This window comes from Glycine max, chromosome 9 (assembly GCF_000004515.6).
Source record: "Glycine max cultivar Williams 82 chromosome 9, Glycine_max_v4.0, whole genome shotgun sequence".
Lineage (NCBI taxonomy): Eukaryota > Viridiplantae > Streptophyta > Magnoliopsida > Fabales > Fabaceae > Glycine > Glycine max.
The window spans coordinates 32898666-32912436 of record NC_038245.2 but is presented as its reverse complement, the minus strand read 5'-3'; the positions used below and the strand labels follow the sequence as shown (position 1 = coordinate 32912436).

The 13771-nt window shown below is 36.0% G+C and overlaps 1 protein-coding gene across 1 annotated transcript; it reads right to left on the bottom strand.

The window, feature by feature from the left end:
* Nucleotides 1–8139: 8139 nt before the first annotated feature.
* LOC106794404 (uncharacterized) lies at nt 8140–9177 on the bottom strand. Its single transcript, XM_014761671.1, has 4 exons — nt 8644–9177; nt 8318–8556; nt 8196–8235; nt 8140–8160 (listed from the first exon to the last, which is right to left on the bottom strand). Exons 1-4 carry the CDS (start codon nt 9175–9177, stop codon nt 8140–8142), a joined length of 834 nt encoding a protein of 277 aa, XP_014617157.1.
* Between the last annotated feature and the right edge of the window lie 4594 nt (nt 9178–13771).

Here is a 13771-nt window from a genome sequence, read left to right as displayed (position 1 = left end):
TTGAATATTAACCAATTACTTTCCTGTTAGTCTTATTAATGCTATTCTTGGTAAGTGTGTCTTATTTGATATATATATATATATATATATATATATATATATATATATATATATATATATATATATATATATATATATATATATATATATATATATATATAGGAAATTTCTGAGCTCCCTCTAGACAGATTTGTTAACTACCCTTCAAGCTTCGAGGTTGATAGGGGAATCAGTAATGCCCTATGCAGTGAATCAAAAGATAAGGAAGAAGATATTGAGAGAACACTGAGTGTCATAATTGATAAATGCAAACACATTTATGCAGATAAAAGAAATAAAGCAATTGGGAAGAAATCCATTTCTTTCCTTATGAAGAAGATATTTGTTTGTAGAAGTAGAAACTGTCCAACACCTAGCCTAAGAGATACCCTTCAAGAGTCAAGAATGGAGAAAGTACCCTTTTGTTTTTCTGATAACCTTTCATTTTCCTAACTAGCTGGACAAAATATTGTATGGTATGAGATCACCACATGTTCATGATTCAAGTTAATCTCCATGTGACAAGTAGTTGAGTTTTTCAAGTTATGAGAGAGTTAATAAAACTTCGTCATGTATCACATACAAATTGACCAGAGCTATAGGCATGTGGAGGTCTGGTCTCGGACCATAGATTAATTTCTAGACTAGGTGCTATTCTAGTTTATCTATGATTTAGCTTTTACTCACCTGTGATATATAAAATATACAACTTTTGAGGACAACGCTTCACAAGAAAATTTACACAAAAAAATCTTCTCTGTCACCGTTGGTGAAGAAGTGCATAAAGGACAAGAAGATGACAAGGAAGAGGATGTTGAAATATAAACTTGATTTGGGCCCAAATTAATTATTTGGTTCCTTGGACTTAGTTATTTTGGGCTTAAGTAATTATGGGTCATGTTTCTAGAGAATTCTTGTAGTGTTTGGAGTGTCTAGATATTTCTTATAGTTGTAATATTCTCTAGAATACTCTTTGGATCTCTAGAGTTGAGAACTCTCTAGAATTAGTGTGTCTAGAGTTCTCCATAGAGTAGTATAAATAGAGATGTAATCCTACACATTTGTATCAAGCAAAAAATACAAAGTTCTCTCCTCCATAAAGAATTCTCCTTCCTATCAAGTTTCTATTCAAAGTCTCCAATATTCCTAAACATTTTTCCTAAACATAAAAAGCCTTATTTCCAACAAAGTGGTATCAGAGCTTCAAGATCCTCAAAAGATGGCGAATGGAGGTTTTCCTTTCCAAATGCCGATGCTCACAAAGAACAACTATGATAATTGGAGTATCAAGATGAAGGCGCTACTAGGAGCTCAAGATGTGTGGGATATCGTAGAGAATGGCTTCGAGGAGCAAGATGAAGCCTCGCTAAGCCAAGGTGTAAAGGAGACGTTGAAGGAGTCAAGAAAGAGAGACAAGAAAGCTCTCTTTCTCATTTATCAATCGGTGGATGAAGATACATTTGAGAAGATATCCAACGCAACGACGGCCAAAGAAGCATGGGATAAGCTTCAAACTTGCAACAAAGGAGTTGAGCAGGTAAAAAAGATTCGTCTTCAAACTCTTAGAGGTGACTTTGAGTGTTTGTTTATGGAGGAGTCCGAGTCAATTTCTGATTATTTTTCTCGAGTATTGGTCGTAGTCAATCAACTTAAAAGAAATGGTGAAGATGTTGATGAGGTGAAGGTCATGGAAAAAATACTTCGAACTTTAAATCCAAGTTTTGACTTCATTGTTACCAACATTGAAGAAAACAAGGATTTAAAGACCATGACTATTGAGCAACTCATGGGTTCCTTACAAGCATACGAAGAAAAACAAAAGAGAAAAATTAAACAAAAGGAGGCTACGGAGCAACTACTACAACTCAACGTAAAGGAAGCAAACTATGCAAATTACAAGAGCCAAAGAGGACGAGGTCGCGGCCAAGATCGTGGACGTGGACGAGGACATGGAGGAGAAGGAAGAGGTGGTTACAACAACCACTCCAACAAATTCAACAATGGAGAAAGAAGTTGGAATCCACAAGTAACAAGAGGTCGTGGAAGAGGAAATTCATGGTCGAGGTATGACAAATCACAAATCAAGTGCTTCAATTGCAACAAGATTGGTCACTATGCATCCGAGTGTAGATTCTCGAAGAAGGTTGAAGAGAAAGCTAACTTTGTAGAAGAAAAAGGCGGAGAAGAAGAAACTTTGCTACTCGCGTGCCAAAACAAATTTGAAGAGAAAAGAAACAAGTGGTACCTCGACACCGGCGCAAGCAACCACATGTGCGGCGATAAAAGCATGTTCGTGGAGATCAATGAAGCGGCAACTGGCGATGTCTCATTTGGAGACGACTCAAAGATACTAGTCAAAGGCAAAGGTAAAATTCTCATACGTTTGAAGAATGGGAGTCATCAATTCATATCCAATGTCTACTATGTGCCTAACATGAAGAATAATATTTTGAGCTTGGGACAATTATTAGAGAAAGGCTATGACATCCATTTGAAAGAACATAGTCTTTTCTTAAGAGATTGTAGACATAACTTGATTGCTAAGGTGCCTATGTCAAAGAATAGAATGTTCCTCTTGAACATTCAAAATGATGTGGCAAAGTGTCTCAAGGCTTGCTATACCGACTCTTCGTGGCTATGGCATCTACGGTTCGGGCACCTCAACTTTGACGGTCTAGAACGTTTAGCGAAGAAGGAGATGGTGAGAGGCTTGCCTAGCATCAACCACCCAGACCAACTTTGCGAAGGATGTCTAATTGGGAAGCAATTTCGTAAAAGTTTTCCAAAGGAATCAACAACAAGAGCAACAAAGCCGCTAGAGCTCATACACACCGATGTCTGTGGACCAATCAAACCCAATTCATTTGGTAAGAATAAGTACTTTCTCCTCTTTATTGATGATTATTCCAGAAAAACCTGGGTTTATTTCTTAAAGGAGAAATCATAAGTGTTTGAAAACTTTAAGAAGTTCAAAGCCCTCGTGGAGAAAGAAAGTGGTCTTTCCATCAAGGCCATGAGATCTGATCGAGGAGGAGAGTTCACTTCAAATAAGTTCAACAAATATTGTGAAGACCATGGAATCCGTCGCCCACTGACAGTGCCAAGATCGCCACAACAAAATGGAGTAGCAGAGAGAAAGAACCGGACCATACTTAACATGGTGCGAAGCATGCTCAAGAGCAAGAAGATGCCGAAGGAGTTTTGGGTTGAAGCAGTGGCATGTGCAGTTTACCTAACAAACCGTTCCCCAACAAGAAGCGTGCATGAGAAGACACCACAAGAAGCATGGAGTGGAAGGAAGCCCGGGATCTCTCACCTCAAAGTGTTTGGAAGCATTGCCTATACCCATGTTCCAGACGAAAAGAGGACAAAGCTCGATGATAAAAGCGAGAAGTATGTGTTTGTGGGTTACGACTCAAGATCCAAGGGGTACAAGCTCTATAATCCAAATAGTAGAAAGATCGTCATAAGTCGCGACGTGGAGTTCGACGAAGAAGATTGTTGGGATTGGAGTGTTCAAGAAGATAAGTATGATTTTCTTCCTTATTTTGAAGAAGATGATGAAATTGAACAACCAATCATAGAGGAACATATTACACCACCTGCCTCACCCGACATCAAGGCTGGATGAAACAAGTTCAAGTGAGAGGACACCGCGACTAAGGAGCATTGAAGAGATTTATGAGGTAACCAAAAACCTAAACGACATTAACCTCTTTTGTCTTTTTGGTGATTGTGAGCCTCTAAGCTATCAAGAAGCGGCGGAAAACATAAAGTGGAAAGACGCCATGGACGAAGAAATCAAGTCAATCACGAAGAATGATACGTGGGAACTTACTACACTTCCACGAGGACACAAAGCAATCGGAGTAAGATGGGTGTGCAAGGCAAAGAAGAATGCTAAAGGAGAAGTGGAGAGATACAAAGCAAGATTGGTGGCTAAAGGCTATAGTCAAAGACAAGGAATTGACTATGATGAGGTATTTGCTCCTATTGCTCATCTTGAAACTATTAGACTGATCATTTCTTTGGCAGCCCAAAATAAATGGAAGATCTATCAAATGGATGTGAAATCAGCCTTCTTGAATGGTTTTCTCGAAGAAGAAGTCTATATTGAGCAACCACTGGGCTATGAAGTAAAAGGGCAAGAAGAAAAAGTCTTGAAGTTGAAGAAGGCGTTGTACGGTCTCAAGCAAGCACCTAGAGCTTGGAATATTCGAATCGACAAATACTTTCAAGACAAGAACTTCATCAAGTGTCCATATGAGCATGCGCTCTATATCAAAGCGCAAAGTGGAGATATTTTGATTGTGTGTTTGTATGTAGATGACTTGATCTTTACAGGGAACAATCCAAGCATGTTCGAAGAGTTCAAGAAAGATATGTCAAATGAATTTGAGATGACGGATATGGGGCTCATGGCATATTATCTCGGCATCGAAGTAAAACAAGAAGACAAAGGAATTTTCATCACCCAAGAAGGCTATGCCAAAGAAGTCCTTAAGAAGTTCAAGATGGATGACGCCAATCCAGTTGGCACCCCGATGGAATGTGGCAGCAAGTTGAGCAAGCATGATAAAGGAGAGAATGTGGATCCAACTCTTTACAAAAGTTTGGTTGAAAGTTTACGTTACTTGACATGTACAAGGCCGGATATTCTCTATGTTGTAGGAGTAGTAAGTCGCTACATGGAAGCTCCAACCACAACTCACTTCAAGGCGGCAAAGAGAATCCTTCGATACATCAAAGGTACAACAAACTTTGGCTTGCACTATTACTCTTTTGACAATTATGACATTGTTGGCTATAGTGATAGCGATTGGAGTGGAGACTTGGATGATAGAAAGAGCACTACTGGTTTTGTGTTCTTTATGGGAGATACTGCTTTCACTTGGATGTCAAAGAAGCAACCAATAGTCACACTATCAACTTGTGAAGCCGAGTATGTCGCTGCCACATCATGCGTTTGTCATGCAATTTGGCTAAGGAACTTGTTGAAAGAGTTAAAAATGTCACAAGAAGAACCTATGGATATATATGTTGACAATAAATCAGCACTCGCTTTGGCAAAGAATCCAGTCTTTCATGAAAAAAGTAAGCACATCGACACCCGTTACCACTTCATAAGAGAATGTATTGAGAAGAAGGAGGTAAAGTTGAAGTATGTGATGTCTCAAGATCAAGCTGCCGACATTTTCACAAAGCCACTTAAGTTGGAAACTTTCGTGAAGCTAAGGAGTATGCTTGGAGTCACAAATCAAGTTTAAGGGGGGATGTTGAAATATAAACTTAATTTGGGCCCAAATTAATTATTTGGTTCCTTGGACTTAGTTATTTTGGGCTTAAGTAATTATGGGTCATGTTTCTAGAGAATTCTTGTAGTGTTTGGAGTGTCTAGATATTTCTTATAGTTGTAATATTCTCTAGAATACTCTTTGGATCTCTAGAGTTGAGAACTCTCTAGAATTAGTGTGTCTAGAGTTCTCCTTAGAGTAGTATAAATAGAGATGTAATCCTACACATTTGTATCAAGCAAAAAATACAAAGTTCTCTCCTTCATAAAGAATTCTCCTTCCTATCAAGTTTCTATTCAAAGTCTCCAATATTCTTAAACACTTTTCCTAAACATAAAAAGCCTTATTTCCAACAGAGGAATGAGGATGAATCGGATGACAAAAATGGTGATGGCTGTAAATGGGTCAAGACTGATTCTGAATGTAAGTTGCATTTTGACAAATGCCACATCTTAATGAAAACCATGGTAGAAATAAAACCCTGACTTAAGTTGTTATGATTAATCATATCTTTTTTTCGTGCACATATTGTTCTAGAGATATAAGTATCCCTTCTTATTTTGACTAGTTCTTTTAGTAGCTGTTCAGGTAATCATTAATTCATATATATAAGTTGCAGTATCATAGTATGCCAATCTCATAATACTAAAATTTGAAAATTGAGTAATTGACAATTTACTTTTTTCACCTCAGAGTCAAGCAACAAGCCAAAGATATATATGTACATAATGATGGAGGGTAGAGAGTAGAGAGTGGAGCTCACATTTTTTAACTTAAACGGCTTCCTAAATTACTACAAACAAGGATAGCTTTGAGAAAGGATTTGGCAACACATTGATGAAGCCTACTTTGATCAAGCCTACATTTTTTGTCCAAACTGAATAATTAGATTTCAACTGGAATCAAAGTTCAACTGTTATTCTTTCAGGCTTAAAATTTTAAAAAAATCATGCACAAACTATTGCTTCGATAAGGATTTATGAGAAAAAATTATTAGCAGTCCTAATTGGGATAGGAAAACACATAATGTTTAAAAATAATAATGAAGCCTGTGAAAACAGGTCTATTTTAGGCAATTTTAGGGCATATATCTGTCTTTGACATACACTCACTACTAGAAAATAAGGTTTTAACATCGGTTATTTAAGACTTTCAACATCGGTTATTAATTGATGTTGAAAGTACCGATGTGGAAAGTAGTATCATTAACATCGGTTTTTCAAAACCGATGTTAACTAATAAATACAACATCGGTTATTTAAATAAGCGATGTTATATGATACGAATTATGAAAAAAAAAATTATAAATCTATAAATTAACATCGGTTTTTTAAAAAACTGATGTTGTAAGTGACATTTAACATCGGTTTTTTAAAAAACTGATGTTGTAAGTGACATTTAACATCGGTTTTTTAAAAAACTGATGTTGTAAGTGACATTTAACATCGGTTTTTTAAATAACCAATGTTAAATGTGACATGTGACATCGGTTTTTTAAAAACTGATGTTGTAAGTAACATTTCACATCAGTTTTTTAAAAATCTGATGTTGTAAGTGATATTTAACATCAGTTATTTAAATAGGCGATGTTATATGATATGAATTATGAAGAAAAAAAAGTTATAAATCTATAAATCAACATCGATTTTTAAAAAACTGATGTTGTTAGTGACATGTAACAACCGATGTTAAAAAATGTTGAGGTAAGTGACATTTAACATCAGTTTTTAAAAAAACTGATGTTGTAAGTAACATTTCACATCAGTTTTTTTAAAGACCGATGTTGTTTTAGAAATTTATTTTTAACATGATGTCTGTTTTTTCAATAAATCCCAAAAATAACCTGCAAATTTTAAAATCAGACCACACAACATATAATTTTCATTCTGTTTTGAAACAGTTTTTACCAGAAAATTCAATAAGAAATTTACTAATTACTATGAATTTAAAACATATTTAATGTTGAGACATGAATTGTAAATTAAGTAAGTAAATATAAACTACAATTACAAGATTGTCTAAACATCCTAAGTTTCATTTTTCACTTTCAAATAGTACTTTGCCCACTGGTTGCGAAGCGCCTTCAATCTTTCTGGTTCCAATGGTCTAGGATCAGTGAAATACTGCATGATATAATAAAACATAAGTTAATAATATATTAGCAATCATAATAATATGAAATTTGGTAAATTAAAAATTACCATTTCCCAATTATTCTGGAAATTTCCTAAGATTATAGTTGACATCCAATGCATGACGTAATACCCACACTCAGTGCTTCCTTTTTGTCTATTACACTAAATACATTATGAAATTTAGATATGCAACGTTCAGTACAAATTAGTCTACACAATACTAAAATATAAGTGAAAACATATTGTTTAAATAACTTACTTTAACAACAATCCACCTAGCAGGAGTCTTGGATTTACTTTGTTGAGTATCGTCAAGTCCTTTCAAAGCACTATTGAATACAAACATAGATTCTTATTGTACATTTAAAATTTTGATTTACCTGACTAATGCTAATGCAAATATATTAAAAAACAACACTGACCTATTAATTATGCCTTTGAGGTAGTTGTCTGGCTTATTATGCAACGAACAAAACCAAATGACAACATTTTCCTTAGGCAAAATGACGACCATTTGCCAATGTGCACTGCAGTGGAGACCAATATATGTTATTATACTATTATACATTATTTAAATTCATTTGTTGAGTTTAAGTTACCCATTCAAGTAGGCTCCTAGGTACACATCTCGTTTTGAATTTTGCATCCAGTTCTTAATGTAATTTTCTGATTCAAATTGTGATTGGCCAGATCTCTGGATAGACTGTGGCTCGAGGAATCCATACACATCGATATTCCCAGCTCGCATACTTGTCTCAGTCATATGCCTATTATTGTTAACACAAAGTAAATTATGCATGAAGGTAAAACAATAAATTAGGTAACTAACAATAATCTAAATTGACTTACAGAATCCACAACTGTATAACAGATATGCTGAGACATTGACCACCATGTGCAATTTCAGACAGATCTTCATGCTTTATGTACAAGGGAAAGTTTTCATTAAATAGGCCAAACAAGGTAGCATCCCACATAACCTGCAATGGCTTCAGAAAAAGCTGTGGAATGGTCAATGTCATTAGATATAGCGGATCATCGACCTCATCATCCGGCCTATCTGCAGGTTTCGCGGGTCTCACAGCTCCCTGTTTATCCAACATAATTAATTGACATAATTTAATCACAGTAAACATTTTAATTGGAAAAATAAGCATTTAATGACACTAAAATACCTGTTCTGATAAACGCTTGACTAGATGTGTCGGCCAAGCAAGGAATGTGTTAAGAGCCTGTCCCACGACCTTAACCTCTTTAGTGGGTACAGGAATGGGAGCATCTACATCTCTAATCTCCTCAACACCAACCTTAACTTGATCATGCAACAAAGGAATGTTGTGAATTGTTGTAGATCCCTCATAAACTCTTCCCAGGGCAACCAGGCGAGAAGGATATTCTTCAATATACAACCCACATTTGTATGAGTCACCGGTGTCTAGATCGTTCCCTGAGGGATCAACACAACTCTCCTTTGTGCTGACACGAGCAGCTGAAGGACCAACATCAGGTTCAGGAGGCAGTGCGAGTCCCTGTGATTGCATTTGGCTGAGGGATAACATTAGTCGTCGAGTGACTTTTTCTGTGATTGAATCCTCTAGTTGGTCCTTGATTTGTTGCGTCAACTGTTGCAGGTATTCGGGAGCAATGGAGGAGGTCCTTGAAGCTGATCCAAAGTATCTCCAACTCACACAATATAATAGCAGCCTCATTTTCCAGTTCGTCTAACTTCACAGGATCAAGAACTTTGCTACATATAGAATTGAAGAAAAAGCACAGCCGAGTTATGGCAAGCCTGACTTTGTTAGGCAAAATGTCTCGTATGGCCACCGATAACAATTGTTGCATCAAGACGTGACAATCATGAGACTTTAAGCCTACCAACTTAAGATCCTTCAAATGCACAAGGCTCTTAATATTTGAAGAGTATCCTTGTGGAACTTTGACCCGTCGTAGGCATTGACAAAAACTGAACTTTTCCTTTCTGGACAAAGTATGACAAGCTGGAGGCAAGTATATTTTTCTACCATCAGACCTTGGATGTAACGACGCTCGAATACCCATCTCAGCTAGATCTTGACGAGTATTCAAACCATCTTTTGTCTTGCCGTGAATGTTAAGGAGCGTCCCAATGAGACTATCACATACATTTTTCTCCACATGCATAACATCAATACAATGTCTAACATCTAGATCAACCCAATACGGAAGATCAAACAAAATCGACCTTTTCTTCCATATGCAAGTCTTATTTTTGTCTTTCTTTTGGACCTTTCCAAATATTGTATTTAGGTGTTGAACCCGCTGGAAAATCTGGTCACCAGTCAACGGTACCGGTGCATTTTCATGCTCTTGACTTCCATTAAATGCTTTTTTCAATCGTCGGTAAGGATGATGAGGTTTAAGAAAACGTCGATGCCTAGTGTAAACTGTTTTTCTTCCATGTTTCAGTTGTATGTAGCTTGTGTCTTCTTCACAGATGGGGCATGCACGATGGCCTTTAACACTGTAACCGCTCAAATTCCCATATGCTGGAAAATCATTAATGGTACAAAAAAGCATTGCACGTAAATTAAATGTCTCATTTCGAAACCCATCAAACACTAAAACTCCTTCGTCCCACAACTTTGTAAGGTCTTCAATCAAGGGATTGAGATAAACATCGATGTCATTTCCTGGCTGTCTTGGGCCCGTTATCATCATAGACAACATCATGTATTTTCGTTTCATACACAACCAAGGAGGCAAATTGTAAATCACTAGCAAAACTGGCCACGAACTGTGTTGCGTGCTTAAACTGCCATATGGATTCATTCCATCAGTGGCTAGTCCAAGCCTAAGATTTTTTGCCTCTTTGCCAAAATCCGGATACAAACGGTCTATCTTCTTCCATTGCAAGGAATCAGCCGGATGACGAAGCATTCCATCACAGTTTCTCTCATTTGCATGCCATGTAAGGTCTTTTGCGTCGTCTCCATTAGCAAACATACGCTTAAACCTTGGAATGATCGGAAGATACCACAACACCTTCGCTGGGGGGCCCTTGTTTGAGTTTTCATCACTACTACACTCCTCATCATCCTTGAGTTTGTACCGTGATACCCCACACCTAGGGCATTTCGACATTTCTTGAAATTGATGTCTGTATAATATGCAATCATTCGGGCAAGCATGAATCTTCTGATACTCCATACCCATGGGACACAATATTTTCTTTGCTTGATAGTAACTTTTAGGCAATGTGTTTTCCTCTGGAAGCATGTCGTGCACTACTTGAAGCAGTGAACTAAAGCTTTTGTCACTCCACCCATATCTGGCTTTGATATTAACCAGACTTAAAACTGCCGACAACAGCGTCAACGAATTCTTGCACCCCGGATACAAAGGTTTCTTTGAATCAGTTTGTAATGTATCATACATAGGGGCATGTGCTTGCTGAAAAGACTCTTGTCCAAGGTCACGAATCATATCCTCCAAGCGATCTCCCATTTCTACATCAAACGGTTCGGATTGTTGCCCACTCTGCATGTCTGTCATTTCACCATGCCATATCCACGTCGTATAATTCCTCTTAATTCCATCACACAACAGATGCTCTCGTATGTCATCCAGTATTTGTCGTCTTCCATTCAAACAATTGATGCAAGGACAATAATATTTTCCATCTTCATCCGGTTGACCTCTTTCTGAAGCAAATTGTAAGAATTGCTCGACGCCTTCCTCATATTCTGGGCTGATGCGACTTTCATTCATCCAACTTCGATCCATCTAAGTAATAACTCGGTCATACTCTCAAAGTTATTCGATGCATGAAAATCTCACTTTTTTATTAAAGGTGTGGCCCTATCCCATTCGGCAAGACCGTCTTTTATGGTAGCTTCATACATCAGGGTTAATTCTATTTTGTTAAATTTGACAAAATTTTGGCAGCATTTCGCATTGGTCTCTAAGTACACGACATGAAATCGGTGAAATTAATTTCCCGATAATCAAGTATGCACTCAGAGAACAACTAGAAATGCATTACCAAAATTTCATCAAATTAAACAAAATAATTTTAACCTTAACACATGAATCTACCATAAAAATATCAGTCTCCCCAAACTGTCCAAACGGACAATTCAAGATTGAATACAATGATTAATGCAAACTGTCCGCAAGAATCATTGCATCCAATCTCAAACGGGAATCTAAGGTTCACTCATCATGAACACAATTTGTATAGCATATATCAATTGTCATTAATGGCAGTGAACACGTAATAAAAATATTCATTGGTAACAAACATTTGTACCTGTGATGATGAGCAGCACGGTCCAAAATGAAAGCAAGAATCAAAGAAATAACTGAATGAACACCTACATAAGACAATTTTGTGTATGATAAAAAAAAAGAGTAAGATTAAGTATAACAAGCGCTCAGAAGATATGAAAACAATTTATTCTAAATTATATCAAAAAAAATGTCTTACTTCTTTCTCTTTTCGGATATATATATATATATATATATATATATATACACACACACGCACACACACAACTTCTATTACCTCTCAGAAGATCACAGAACTGCACTGTGGACAGGCCCAGTCACAGGGTCCCCCACTTTCTTTATGGCTTCAAACGTTGTGCCATCCACTAGTATCCCTGTCATTGAATCAAGTCGTGTTATTGCATGTCTCATTAGAAAATGACATGACATGAGTTTAATTTAATTATAACGAGAAGTGTTAAAAACCTATATATTTTTTTAAAGCATTCTTTTAATCAAATTTTTTATAACGAGTTAAACCTTATTGAAAATATAAACTGCTCTGCTCTGTCTCCGTGTGACACAATTTTCATTATTCATATAACCAAACTCATCCAATAATAGTAGTACACTCGATCGGAACATAAATAACAAAAGGGTAATAGTAGGAATTCAGAATACTGTTAAATTATAAGATGAATCTCACAAAATTAATAAAATAATAAGATATGAATCTCACTAAATAATTAATAAATATAATTTTTTTTAATGGGTAGTAACAAGTAATTTTATTGTCAGCTTGTGAGAACAGAATAATAAAAACAAAAAAAGTACCGTCAACTTTAGTTGAGTTGTTAGTCTTCAATCTTAATTACCCACGACTCTTCTCATCTTCCAAGTTCCAACTACCTGTGCAATGCATGCCGTCAATGCTCAGAATAAATCATAATCTGCTATTTTTGTATTACCCTCTCTCCTTAGTATTTTTGAAAAAGTAAAGTGTATTATAAGTCCCCTTAGTAGCATATTGATTCAATCTTGTCCAACATTATCAAGATACGCTAAATCAATCCCAATGATATATTGATTAAATTTGAGCTATATTTTGTCAGATTTTATTTTAGCGATTCCATTTTAAAAGGCAAAAGAGAACAAATACACAAACAAATATCTTCTTGGTGGTGGGGCCAGTCTGCAAATTTATTAATAGCCTAATGAACTCTACGAAGTACACTAAAGATCATGAACTAAAAAACATAAACAAGTTTATAGATTTTGTCACTAGTATGGCAATCATACAAGTTTACTGATTAAGGTAGAAGTAACTTGTGATATCAGGGATTTAAATCCTGAAGTGTCTACTCTGGAGATAATACTGTGTAGATTCCTAATAAAAAAATAAAACAAAAAAGATGTGTTATACTAAAGTAAAAAAGCTTTTCAGTCATAATAGCCTAAACATTGATTATATAGATTTTTTAAAATTTTACTTCGGAAACCAGTGCCATCTTAGTGCCAGTTGTTTATTTTTTTTTTTGTTAACCAAACTTTATTGTACATTATTAAGATAAAATTTTGACAGAAGAATAACACTAAAAAAATAAATAACTATATCTAGTTTTATCTTCAAATAAATCCTTTTGGCATTTAAGCTAATAGGAGGGAGTGGTTAATGTGTCCTGACCAAGTGAAAAAGGAAAGCCAGGCCAAGCTATACTCTTGGACAATGGTATGGCTGTGCAATAGTGCATGTTTGATTTTCAAGCTTCTCATAACAAATGTCTTCCAAACTTCAAATATCAATCAGTATTCAGCAAGTTCAAACATCAAAACCACAACTATTAAATCCCACAGTTAAAATTACAATCAACAATACACAAAAAAAAAAGTCCTTAAGAACTGACACGCAATCGATTTGGTAACACTAAAAGGAAAACAAGGCACATTCACTTCAATCACAACGTAACATAGGTTTTCTATCCAATTAGATTAATACAGTTCAAACCAACCAAACCTAAAATATTACATCCCTTTTTCTAATTTCTCGTTTCAAAA